Raw genomic sequence first — 14,534 nt, 5'->3', positions numbered from 1 at the left:
CTAAGCATAATTTTAGACATACTTTTACGTACAAAATTGCTGACCCCCACCAGCCATAAATTATGTGAACGGTCCCTTAATGTCCCGTTACGAAATGAGCGATTCGGCTTTAGTGTTCATTCACTTTGGGCATAAACTGTGGTACCCGTGAAGATAGATTCAGCAACCCAGCTGCAGTTTGTTGTAAGAGATGACTAACGGAAATGGGTGGTCAGGCTTGCTGACTTGATTGACACATGTCCCAATTGCATAGGTCGATGTTCATGAAGTCAATCATTGGATTGGAGACTCGATTATTTACAGACCACTACCATATAGTTGGAATATCGCTGTGGACCTACATGTTGTAAATTTTCCATGACACTTTTATAAGTCAAGTTTTAATCACTGTAGAATTTGGGGTAGGAGTGACCCGGGAGCTAGGGCGCCGCAATTAGCTTCACTTCTTGTCTTCACATGTGCCTTGTTCGACCTGACTGCGTTTTAACGTTTGTCTGTATCACACCCAAGTTCGTTGTTTTCGCCAAAGTCGTAAATGTTTAAAACCTCCTTTACCCGCACAATAATTATAAGTTGCCACCTCCTCATCAGCTGAAATATTGTTCAAAGGGGCAATAAAACAAACTCACTCACTCTGGACTGTTTACTGTTACAGGGGGACGCCATCATCACCGAGTGCGACTACCGGTCAAAGGAGAAAGGCAAGTTCACACTTGTAAGTGTTGCCGTCATACTTTCTGATAAACTGTGGACTAAATGTGCTTATTAAATATACTATAATTCAAGATAAGCATGTTAATATAACCCGATGGACACATGTCATTTCATCTTTTCTGAGCCAATTATAGTGCATACTTTCATAATAACATTTTGGATATCGGGTTAATGAAGTCTGCACTGTAGATCGCCATTCCACTCACTCACTCACTCATCCACCCACAAACCATTTCCTCTATCACGCACCAACCCACTCACCCAGCAAACAACACACACACCCGCCTACCTACCCACAAATTCACTAAGTCCCTCAGACACGGGAGCAGGACAAAAAACCACCCGGACAAAAACCACCCGGACAAATGCCACCCGGACAAAAGCCACTTGGACAAACGCCACCTAGGACAAATGCCACCTGGGACAAATACCACCTAGGATAAAAGCCACCCAGTTATTTTTCCATTACAGAGAGGACAATCACCACCCTTCTTGACTTTAATGTTGATTTTGTTGTAAAATTATGTAGACTTGATGAATAATTTGGGTTCTTACAAAACTATATTCACTTTGAAAAAATGTTGATTTTGATGTAAAATTATGTAGACTTTGATGAATTATTTGGTTTCTTAAAGAAATTATTCACTTTGATAAAAAAAAAACACCCGTCACCCGCCACCCACCCACTCACTCAATCAGTCACTCAAAGTGATCCGTTCAACCCCTCACTCACCAACCAACTGCACGTCCACCCACTCACTAAAAGAGATCCGATCAACCACTCACCAACCACAGGGGTTCGTATCAATGTTTAAACAATAATTGTTTAAAATAAAAATCTACATTTTTGCAACCGTATATTATTTTCATATGTTATGAGTAACTTATATTTCAAATTTGAACGAAATCGGCGAAGAAATGGACTTTTTTAGAAAATTATCCCGCTACAGTTACATAAAATACATAAAATTATTGTTAAATATTATTGTCCAAACAGTGATTCGAACCCCTGTGTCACCAACCCACCAACCGAACTTACGTCTACCCACCAACTCACTCACTCACTATCACGTGGCATGGATATTGTTTAGCACTGCTGTGACGAGTACAGTCTAATTATAACATTGATATATCGTATCGCACTACTATATAACTTGGGGCGGTGGGGTAGCCGAGTGGTTAAAGTGTTCGCTCGTCACGCCGATGATCCGGTTTCGATTCCCAACATAGGTGCATTATGTGAAGCCTATTACTGGTGTCCCCCGCCGTGATATTGCTGGAATATGCACTCCCTCACTCTGCGTGTTATAGGGTGGCCTGAGTACCAGTGATGAGATGTGCCTGTCCTTCATCCTGTACTATCCCCGGAGTCCGATGGCCTCGTGTTCGAGCCAGCCTCGGTACGACGCCTACATCAATGACCCGAGCGAGGGGGACGCCCTGATCAACTACCTCCATACCCTTGACTGGAAGAACCAGACAGTTAGGGACGACTTCCAGAAGAAAACTGACGACTCCATCAACGACATGGAATGCCTAGACTATGCGTTTCCAGCGGTAAGTTCGAGATACAGTAAACGACCTTCATAACGAACCCGCTTATAACGAACTGACGGATGTAACGAACCCGCTTATAACGAACTGACGGATGTAACGAACTGACGGGTGTAACGAACTGACGGATGTAACGAACTGACGGATGTAACGAACTGACGGGTGTAACGAACTGATGGATGTAACGAACTGACGGGTGTAACGAACTGACGGATGTAACGAACTGACGGATGTAACGAACTGACAGATGTAACGAACTGACGGGTGTAACGAACTGACGGATGTAACGAACTGACAAATATAACGAACTGACGGATGTAACGAACTGACGGATATCACAAACTGACGGATGTAACGAACTGACGGATATCACGAACTGACGGAAGTAACGAACTGACGGGTGCAACGAACTGACGGATGGAACGAACTGACGATGTAACGAACTGACGGATGTAAGGAACTGACGGGTGTAACGAACTGACGGGTGTAACGAACTGACGATGTAACGAACTGACAAATATAACGAACTGACGGGTATAAGGAACTGACGGGTGTAAGGAACTGACGGGTGTAAGGAACTGACGATGTAACGAACTGACGGATACAGCAAACTGACAATGTAACGAACTGACGGATGTAACGAACTGACGGGTATAACGAACTGACAGATGTAACTAAATGACGGATGTAACGAACTGACGGATGTAACGAACTGACGGGTGTAAGGAACTGACGGATGTAACGAACTGACGGATGTAACGAACTGACGGGTGTAACGAACTGACGGATGTAAGGAACTGACGGGTGTAACGAACAGACGGGTGTAACGAACTGACAAATATAACGAACTGACGGGTATAAGGAACTGACGGGTGTAAGGAACTGACGGGTGTAACGAACTGACGATGTAACGAACTGACAAATATAACGAACTGACGGGTATAAGGAACTGACGGGTGTAAGGAACTGACGGGTGTAAGGAACTGACGGATATAACGAACTGACGGGCGTAAGGAACTGACGGGTGTAAGGAACTGACGGGTGTAAGGAACTGACGATGTAACGAACTGACGGATACAGCAAACTGACGGGTGTAACGAACTGACGGATGTAACGAACTGACGGGTATAACGAACTGACGGATGTAACGAACTGACGGATGTAACGAACTGACGGGTGTAACGAACTGACGGATACAGCAAACTGACGGATGTAACGAACTGACGGGTGTAACGAACTGACGGATGTAACGAACTGACGGATAGAACAAACTGGGTTTTTTCGGTCCCGTCTCTTGCTTCATAATTTAGTTGAAATGTTACGTACTATTGTTATAACGAACTAAACAAAGTGGTCCCCTTGAGCTCGGTATAAGCGAGGTTAACTGTTCACGAGTCAAATGGCGTGTTGCATACAACGAAACCTTAGTAATCAGGAGGACCCGGTTCTCTGTTAAATAGCCTTTTGGCCCCGTTCCACAGAGCAAGCTTTTATAATGGAGTGAATTACTTCTGACCTTCTACCTTCTCGTGTGGATCAAAAGAAAAATCTTCCAGGGCATTTATATGCGTATAAACTTTCATGCCAGTCGTACCAGAGTACCCGTGAAGATCCGGGTTAGAATTGGTCTTCAGTAACCCATGCTTGTCGTAAGAGGCGACTAACGGGATCGGGTGGTCAGGCTCGCTGACTTGGTTGACACATGTCATCGTATACCATTTGCATAGATCGATGTTCGTGATGCTGATAACTGGATTGCCTGGTCCAGACACGATTATTTACAGACCGCCACCATAGATCTAGAATATTGCTGAGTGCGGCGTTTAAGACAAAAAATTGAAAATTCCATTATAGGAGTTACATTTGACCTTGTGCCTGTGGAAGAAGCTCTACACTTAATGCTGTCTTCCCACACGTTGATCCATTTATGCTGTCCAAATCGGCGTTAAACTCAACTCACTCACTCACTCTCTGATTCACTTGTTCCCCAATGATATTTCATTCATATTCGCAGGGCTACACGGACAAGACTCACCCCGATCCCGTGACTACTCCCTACGTCAAACCCAAGAGCAGCGTTTGCAGCGCCAAATAGGACGTTATGCTTTAAATTTAAATTTAAATAGTATTGTTGTTGACGAATAAAGTTGAATATGCTATATTCCCCAATAGCTGTCGCTTGAAGGTACGGGTTCGATTCCCCAATCGGTTAGGTTACAATGTGTGATGTACGTTTCTGGTGTCCCCCGCTGGAATATAACTAAAACCAGCATAAAGCATCGCTGAATGACTGACTGACTGACTCACTCACTCAAGCCATAGTGGTCACAACGTTAGCATAAAGCTTCGCGTGCACATTCGGACAAGGGTGGCCAGGTGGTCTAGAGCCGATATTTGCTGGAAGGGTTCGAATCCAGGTCTGATCCGTGGTCAGCCAGCATCAGTTTGGTAAACTCCAATGATGAAGTGGTTATATACTTTACTGCCATGTACACTGCAGCTGTTGGCTATATAATATACTGCCATGTACACTGCAGCTGTTGGATATATAATATACTGCCATGTACACTGCAGCTGTTGGGTATATATTTTACTGCCATGTACACTGTAGCTGTTGGCTATATAATATACTGCCATGTACACTGCAGCTGTTGTGGTATATATTTACTGCCATGTACACTGCAGCTGTTGGCTATATATATATACTGCATGTACACTGCAGCTGTTGGATATATACTTTACTGCCATGTACACTGCAGCTGTTGGCTATATACTTTACTGCCATGTACACTGCAGCTGTTGGCTATATACTTTACTGCCATGTACACTGCAGCTGTTGGGTATATACTTTACTGCCATGTACACTGCAGCTGTTGGATATATATATTAATGCCATGTACACTGCAGCTCTTGGATATATATATTTTACCGCACTGCAGCTGTTGGATATATACTAAACGCCAAAATAAACTTACCCATGTACACTGCAGCTGTTGGCTATATACTTAACTGGCATGTACTGCAGCTGTTGGGTATATACTTTACTGTCATGTACACTGCATCTGTAAGATATACACTAAACGCCAAAATAAACGTTACCCTCCTTCCTTAATGCATCCGAGGGCGTTGGCAACAGCATTGTATGTCGACCCCACCTGCACCATCCCAGTGGCTCTTTCTCTCTCTTCAGCTGTTAATCGTGGCATATTTCTCGTACTTGTGTATCATATCATGCATTGTAGTCTCTCTTTATACCCTATAGAATTATTCTACACGCGAAATTGATGCAAATACTGCTTGAATATTGCTACTTTGCTATGTGTAAACAGAAAATGGCAAAATGTCACTTTGCAAGCAAACATGTTAACAAAGATAATTTTAGATTTTCCTAAACACTTTTTCACAATAGCAAAGACACGTTTTACTTATTTTCACTAATGCAAATCAGCAGAAAATGTTTTAATAGACTGAAATCATAGGAATGATTCTTTTACAATTTTACACACTCTACAACAGTTGTTTCTTGTTATAATAGTTGAAAAATGGCGATTTTAATGTTTTATCCTTGTCTCAAAGCAGAATTTTATTTTAACCTTTCTTTTGGACATCTAAATCACTGTTATTGGTTTATTTCGGCATGGACGAAAATAGGACAATTTAACTTCTCTGAAACAGATGCGTTTCACCTAAATATGAATGCATTTGAGATAGCTTTTTCGTGATTTTCATAAAGCTGTGTTGTTAAGCTTTTTTGTAAGCTAATACTTTCTACCATCTTTGATAGTTTTTAAGTAATTCATAAAAGTAGGAGGGTAACGTTTCTTTTGGCGTTTAGTGTACATTTTACTGCCATGGACTCTGCAGCTGTTGGACATATATTTTATTGGTGTGATTTATGGAGAAGCATGTACAATGTGATCGAACCCCCCTAGGATTATTGATTATTGTACAAAGTACGTGACCCCCCTGTATGTCATGTACAAAAGTCAATGACCCCCATAATTTTTAAGCATAATTTTTAACATTAGTATGTACACAAGTGCTGACCCCTCCGTAGTACGTGTGTGCAAAATTGATTGCCCACCCAACCTACCTCCCCGGAACAAATGGGTGCCCCCCACCCCCTCCTAAATTCATCATAGAAGTTTTAAAAAAACCCAACATTTTCACAGAATCAAATACGCTTCATTTATGGACACCAGTACGCACGCCTCCCCATCCCAATACTGGTGTAAGTTCTTATCACTTGAAGTGGGACTTTGGTCCTGGTAACTGAATAATGCTGTATGTGAAGAGACCCGTTGTGAAGCACAACACTACCGACAACAACATACCAACACGTACAAATACAAATATACCCCCCGTGGTCCACCAATATATGGGTTTAATATATAAGTAACATGAACCAGTGACACAGAGGATCCTCCAGTGTGATCGTGTGTTGACAGCTACAATTATCTATTGGTAATGACGGTCAAGATAGTGAAACACGGACACAAACACGACACATATACAAACAAGTCGACTTAAAACACTGATAAATAGAGAATCTCACCCGAGTGTCTTTTGATATCAAATATATCACCACGAGTTGATAAAATCACAAATATCCGAGGCTTGCCGAGGATATTTTTACTTTATCAACGAGTGTTTATATATTGATATCAGAAGACACTCGGGTGAGATTCTATTTATCATCAAAAATCACTCTTCTTTAGTTTTCAATGAAAAATGTACATCGCTGAACACGGTACTGCCATTAGACTTGCAGTGCAGCGATGTCATAGCATTGTGACATCATCAAGTTCATGACGTCATAGCATTGTCAGAGCATTGTCCAAAATCTACTGTCAAACGATCGTTTGATCTCATACAGCAATATCTCCTCTGGAACACAGTTTGGGATGATAAAGTGAGTTTTAACTACATGTCGTATATATTTAGCCGTATAGCAATATAAAGCATTTGACCACAAATTCCTTTAAAATCCAATGACGCATTTAGATGCAATGTGCCAGTGGCTACACTGATCATATTGAAATGTGAAGCTTGTGCTACGATATGTGAGTGTGGCATGTTTCCTCTTAGTATGAATTAAAGTAATCAAATATTGGCTAAGACTTTTAAGTATGTCCTCTTGTCGTTTAACAAAGAAATGTTATGAAATGATCATTTCATATGTTAGAAATGTACACACAAATTGGGTAACGAATGTAAAAAATCTTTTATTTACAACAGGTTTTAATCACATGTGGTATGAGCAGTATGTTGAGTTTCACTCAACGTTTATTAGTTTATTTACGCAAAGACTGAAAGATATATACCAACAAAACTGGCCTGAAAAACTTTCCTTTTCTCCGAAATGTGATTACTATTCATCTTTTAAACCATACATTTATACTGAGCATTATCTGTCATGTGGCACGATAAAAAACAGAATAAGTTTAGCTTGTTTTCGCTGCTCATCACATAAGCTGTGGATTGAAAATGGTACATTTATGAAGATAAACTGAGAAGATAGATTATGTAAGTCATGCAATAATAATGCCTTAGAAAAGGAATACAATTTTTTGCTCGTATGTCCAATATATGATTAACTACGTAGAAAGTACCTTAACTAATTTTATTATGTCCATCAATCTATAGATAAATTGTATTCCTAATATCAAAATACTGCGAAATGTGAAATGGTCACTCAGAGCCAGCGGCTCTACTAACAAGTCAAACAAATAAAAATTTGATGGTTAAACCGTTTATTAGAATAAAAAGTACATTTGGCACTTTTAGGCCATTTAATTCCTCCAAATGAAGCCATTCAAACCCACAAAACGTAAAATTATGGCGCTCGGCATTAATGGGTACAACAAAGACTGGTCGGCTCGGAGTCCGTATAATGTGTCTGAGTGGGGTATTCATGCTTCACTGCGGCATGGTATCTCAGTGGGCTAGCACTATAAAACCAGCTTTAGCCTGGGCTAGTACAAGCAGCCGCACATACACATACACACGCATGCACGTCGTCATATGAGCGAAATATTCTCAAGCACGACGTTAAACCCAATTTCACCTTACCTCACCTCATATCGCGATAATCGTGTCGCGAGGTACTGTACCGGTATATACCGGTTTACCTGTAATATTGCACAGCCTTAACTACTATGTATTGTACTCTAGGCCTGTGGCCATTGAGTATTGAATAAAGATTTGATTGATATGATGTGCGCTAATCTGAGGGAAAAACACTTGTCGAGGCCACTTTCAAGCTGTTTCAATTACATATATTTTCAGAACTAGTTCGTGGAGGTCAGTAGAATTTAAACAGTTTATATACATGTCAAATATAGTTTGTTGCCTCATCTTCTTAAACGTATTGGCTAATTAGTTAATTTCATACCGGTCAGTGTTAATGCCTGGATGCAACTATTGATTGAACTGTCTTTCCACACACCGTTGTTGTCCTTGTTCCCATGGAAACACATAACAAAAACATATACTCATGGAAACAAATAAGGGAACACATAAAAGTATAAGTGTTCCTTTATTTTTGTCCATGTATCTTAACAAGTTTTGTATTGCACTGTGGATGAAAATCTGGACATAAATAAAGGAACATTTGTACTTTCATGCGTTCCCTTATTCGTTTCCATGAGTATATAAAAATTAACAGTTAATGTCATTACCAGTTGACCTTTGAAAGGTTTTATGAGAAAATTAATAACAAACCCTTCGCAATCATACCCACAGTTCAGTGTTTACCAAAACGGAGTTGGTAAGAGAGTGACTACGAGTTTACGCTTTAGCAATATTCCAGCAATATCACTCAATTGAACGACGATTATCAAGTCATCTACATTATAAAATTTCATTTTAAAAAGTTACACGGTGGTGGGGTAGCCTAGTGGTTAAAGTGTTCGCTCGTCACGCCGAAGACTCATGTTCGATTCCCGACATGGGTACAATGTGTGAAGCCCATTTATGGTGTTCACCGCCGTGATATTGCTGGAATATTGCTAAATGCGGTATAAAATTCAACTCACTCACTCACTCTTCCTGGTTCAGGCTGGTGATGTGAAACAAAAACATACGGACGGCGTAAGTTATAATGTAGCTTTCTCTGAGCATCAATAACTGTAAACGAGGTCGTCTTACTGTCCTCAACAGTCTACTGAATGAGTAAAAATAGTAGGCGTCGTCATGACGACCAAGTCTGGAACACGGCATTATGGGAAGGGGTTCGCCATATGTCGCAATATATTCCCCACACGAAGGTATGCGTCATGTCTATCTGACTTCCCAAACCACGAGACCGTGATGCAGGGTCGTGTAGTGTAGATACGGTAGTATCTTATCACTTGTTGACAGTCCGTGAGAATTATGACGAATCATCATATTCCCTCTCACCCGATATGGGTCAGAAAGTCCATTCACCCATCGTATATATATTCCAACATCTTGGGTCGGTCTCCAAGAGAAATTGTCAGCGAAGACATCACTTTGCTGACCCTCCAGAACGACTTCTATTCTGAATATGTTTCGGCTCGTAGTCGTCGTCGTCGCCTTAATGGTGACGCTGTCAGCTGCAGCACCTAAATCCGTGACGACCCAGCCGACACAGACCGCCGGCGTGTACCCCCCGAACTTCCCCACCCCTACCGAGACGTACAGCAGGTTCGCCCAGTTGGACACAAAGGGGAACTACTTCCTGTTCTGGAGGGCAAACTCCACACACATCCATTTTGAAACTCACGTGAAAACCAGGGGCTACGTAGGCTTCGGTATCTCCAACCATGGCAACATGTACCCCGCCGATATTGTGATTGGCTGGGTGGAGGACGGGAAGGTGCACTTTGAGGTGAGATTTCTGTACGTTATATATTATAATATCGTATAATTTCGTAGATTTAAAACACTCCTGGAGATTTAAGGTAAGAAAAGACAATAAACAACCCATGCATGTTAGGAGCTAAAAACGAGATCAGTCAGGTTAGGTTGATGACGTGTCGTCGTAGCCCAGTTGAACGATGCTCATGATGTCAGTCACTGGATTGTCTGATCTAGACTCGATTATATACAGACAAAACATTAAAACAATGCATGAATAAGGAATCTGTCATACAGGCCCTGAAACAAATATGACCAATAGAGCCCATGCAAGTCTAGAATATGTTTAGATTACAACGATTTCTGAAAATGAAGATAGCCTCTGACATCTTTTTAATTATATTTGACTAATATCATTTAGGAACTGTTTTCCCGTAGAATATGTTCATTTTAGAAACTAGATATTAGTCTACTGAAAAACAAAACATGCACACTAACTTAATACGTCATACAAATCAGAGTCTAATTTTTACATTACAACATATTTGTTAAAATACCTAACATACTTTACCAACGGTAATCAAATTCACTGATGCCGAAAGAAAAATAAACTTACCAATTGCAATGATAACATGAATACATATTCAATGACATTCGTAACCGGCTCGTGTTATTCCGGCACAAGTCTTCTTATTCGTCACCAGTCGCCCCTTTCCGTAACCTCCAAGAAGACCCGTCCCCTATCGATGCTTTTTATCATTCGTCACCACTCGCCCCTTTCCGTAACCTCCAAGAAGACTATTCGGCATTTTTCGGAATAACACGAGTTGGTCACAAATGAAGTCTTCTTGGAGGTTACGGAAAGGGACGAATGATTCAATGACCCTGTGAATTACCACGACCTCTGTTGTACTCCTCGCCGTACTGTTTATAGACACGGCAAGTGTTTCCTCAAATACAGCCATTATAAGGGTTACATTTATTGAGTCGTCACCCTTATTGGCACAGTTTAAGAAATCAAATTTTATTGAACAAGACAGAATTTTAGAGAACGCCAGGTGTATTAAGTAAGAGTGTCAACGATTGAGTGAGTGAGGTTGAACACCATCTTTAGCAACATTCCTGAAATTTCAAGACAGGGACACCAGAAATAGACTTCAGCCATTGTATCCATTTTGGATACCCCCCTTAAATTGACGTACATATCATCTACAAAATCAATGACCCCCCAGCCCATAATTTTTTTTGTATGGGTCCCTTATTGTATATTCTACTCAATCGCTGACTCCTTTGATCATTGGTACTGTTTCTTCCAGGACCGCCATACAATCGGTTTCTATGAACCAATCATCGACGACTCCCAGGACTGGACGCTCATCGCCGGCTTCGAGAACGACTTCGGCACGGTGTTAAAGTTCTCTCGAGCACTCGACACTTGTGATGAGAAGCAGGACTTTGTCATCAAGGTATTTACTTTCCAATGTCCCTTCTATCTATCATGTTTGTTTTGAATCTAGTATTTGACAATATAATACTTATGAAAATAACTGCAAATATTCAGGTGGTATATGAGTAAGTCACACACCGAAAGAGCTAAAAATCCTGAGATATTGAAAATGTTGAAAAATTATTTTCGAAAATGGAAACAATCAAAAAGCTCAAATATTTATTTAGCTACAGTTTAGCTAAATAGCTGTAAATATTGAAAGAACTAAATAAATTGAAATGCTGAAAATACCAAAATAAAAATGTTTAATATGATAAAAATGTTGAAAATACTAAACTGACGAGAAAATGAATTATAAGAACTGAAATGCTAAAACGATTTTGCTAAAAAAGAAAAAGAAATATTTTTATGAAAACTGAAAACAAATGAAATACTGAAACTACTGACAATATCGAAATTTCTGAAAACACTTAATTTCAATAGCTCCGTGTGCTAAGTGACCTCTCCATGTTTCAGGAAGGGACCACAAAGGTCATTTTCGCCTACCACCCAGATGACCCCATCCACGAGACGGGCCTGACATACCACGGGGCCGGCAGACGGGGGTCCAAGAGTCTCCTTCTCCTGGACTTGACCCCGACCGTGAAGGTGTTGCCAGCTGACACCCAGCACTTCGACCTGACCAATCAGAAGGTGTGGGGAGTACATTATACAACTATCTGTGAAGTCACAAGTCTAAGGGAGATAACTCTAACTTGTATTAATTCTTGCCAGGTGTTTATGTTAATAAAGTTATTATATAGCTACGTGACGTAAATTTCATTAAATGTTGTTTTCAGAGACAGTGAGTATTGCATAATTCAGCTATGAACATCATTTGAGTATAACGATATGGCAGCTCAATTCAATATTGGGTGACTGAGACAAAAGTGAAACTTCATCTGACGGAAAAGTCCTATGAAGATCCGGGTTACACTTGGTCTAAGCAACCTATGCTTGTCGTAAGAGACGACTAACGGGATCGGGTGGTCAGGATCGCTGTCTTGGTTGACACATATCATCGTATCCCAGTTGCTTAGATGGATGCTGTTGATCACTGGATTGTCTGGTCCAGACGCGATTATTTACAAACCAACGCCATATAACTGAAATATTGCTGATTGCGTCGTTAAACAACAAACAAACAAATTCTACGAGGAAACATTGCGCAAATCCGATCATTGCGTGTTTTCCGACTTATCTAAGTTTGTGTCAGTTGTGTGAAATTCGAGAAATCTTGAGAAAGTCACAAGCAGTTGTATTAGGATGACGAGGCAATGATAACTTTCGGTGCTAATCTAAGATTGGAAACCAACGACTTGCGTGTCCAAGAAAAGGGACATAACTCCGCCCACCACACCCCGCCCAGATCACCGATAAAACAATTTTGCAAAGAGGAACCATTTTGTTTATTCAAAACTTGAGGATACTTTTTCCTACTGATGGCCATTCCCGCTTTTACACCTACTCATGAAATGTTCACTGTTTGTTTTTCCAGTTTCAAGTTCCTTCCGCTAACACCTTCTACCACTGCTCCGTCCACAAGATGCCAGTGCTACCGAAGAAGAACCACCTGATAATGGTATGTAGACAGTATCCTCATAGTCTCCACCTTCCCTTTAGTTTGTGCTGTCGTTGTCCGTTGTTACTGCTTTGTAAAATATTAATCTTTAGACGGAAACTGCAGGTATAATTATGGAGAGAAATGGTCTTGATGCTAGTCGTAGATTCTCTTGAATCATCTTCTTGATACACCGAATCATCTCCTTGGACTGGATCCTCTTGTCAATGCGCTCAGTCATCTTCTCATTACATTGAATAATTGAATCATTATACAGAATTGAACCCTGAATTCTTTTTGTCACCAACCCGTGAAGATTCGGGTTTGAACTGATCTTTACCAATCCATGCTTGTCGTAAAGGGCGACGAACGGAATCGGTCGGTCAGGCTCGCTGACTTGGTTGACACATGCCATCATATCCAACTTGCGTAGATTGATGCTCATGCTGTTGATCACTGGATTGTGTGGTCCAGACTCGATTTTCTATAGACTGCCGCCATACAGCTGTAACATTGCTGAGTGCGGCGTTAAACAACAAACCAATCTTTTTTGTCAACACAGTTAATCATCTTGCAATCGCCTTATCATTGCTCTGTATCTTCTTGGCACAAAACTGAATCTTATTTATCTTCTAACTGAATCATCTTATTACTTTGAATCCTCTCGTCATAGAACTGAACCATTTTAAACTGACTCATCTTCTCATAGCCTGAATCATCTTATTACATTGAATCTTCTTGTCATTATACTGAATTGTCTTCTCATGCCCTGAAGCGTCAAAATAGATTTTGAATCATCTTCTCATTATACTGTCCCATCTTCTCATACCCTAATTCATCTTATTTCATTCAATCTTATTGCCATTATACTGAATTATCTTCTCACACACTGAATCATCTCCCCGGAATCTCTGATTACTCTTTCCATGACACTGAATGGCTTTGAGATGCCCTTGAATCATCTTACAATTACCTTGTAACGTTTTGTAACCACGTTGAATCAATACACCATTGTATCCATCCGATCCCCAGTTCGAGCCAGTCATCACCCCTGGCAACGAGGATATCGTCCACCACATGGTAGTGTATACGTGCCCGACGGAGCTTGACGACAAATACAACAACTTCGACTACCACTGCTACCACATCAACGACATGACGCTGTTGTCGTGCCGGGCGGTGTTCCTAGCCTGGGCCGTGGGTGGAGAGGTGAGCTTCATCTGGTGTACATACTATTGTGCTTCAGATTTCACTTATTCCACTTAATGCCACTTATATAGCGGGGCGGTGGGGTAGCCTAGTGGTTAAAGCGTCCGCTCGTCACGCCGAGGACCCTGGTTCGATTCCCCGTATGGGTACAATGTGTAAAGCCCATTTCTGGTGTCCCCGCCGTGATAT

The 14,534-nt window shown here is 41.0% G+C and overlaps 1 protein-coding gene across 1 annotated transcript in view; it reads left to right on the top strand.

Moving 5' to 3' along the window:
* LOC124286860 overlaps nt 1-14,534 on the top strand; it is a 54,855-nt gene that overhangs the window by 33,070 nt on the left and 7,251 nt on the right. Inside the window, 9 exon segments of the mRNA XM_046723305.1 lie at nt 656-715; nt 2,026-2,271; nt 4,283-4,345; nt 5,065-5,108; nt 9,778-10,120; nt 11,406-11,555; nt 12,053-12,229; nt 13,074-13,157; nt 14,169-14,345. Of these exon segments, the coding sequence (XP_046579261.1) occupies nt 656-715; nt 2,026-2,271; nt 4,283-4,345; nt 5,065-5,108; nt 9,778-10,120; nt 11,406-11,555; nt 12,053-12,229; nt 13,074-13,157; nt 14,169-14,345 (1,344 nt within the window).

Source organism: Haliotis rubra, unplaced genomic scaffold (assembly GCF_003918875.1).
Source record: "Haliotis rubra isolate DU_JTF1 unplaced genomic scaffold, ASM391887v1 Scf394, whole genome shotgun sequence".
Lineage (NCBI taxonomy): Eukaryota > Metazoa > Mollusca > Gastropoda > Lepetellida > Haliotidae > Haliotis > Haliotis rubra.
This window is presented reverse-complemented; position numbering and strand designations above follow the sequence as displayed.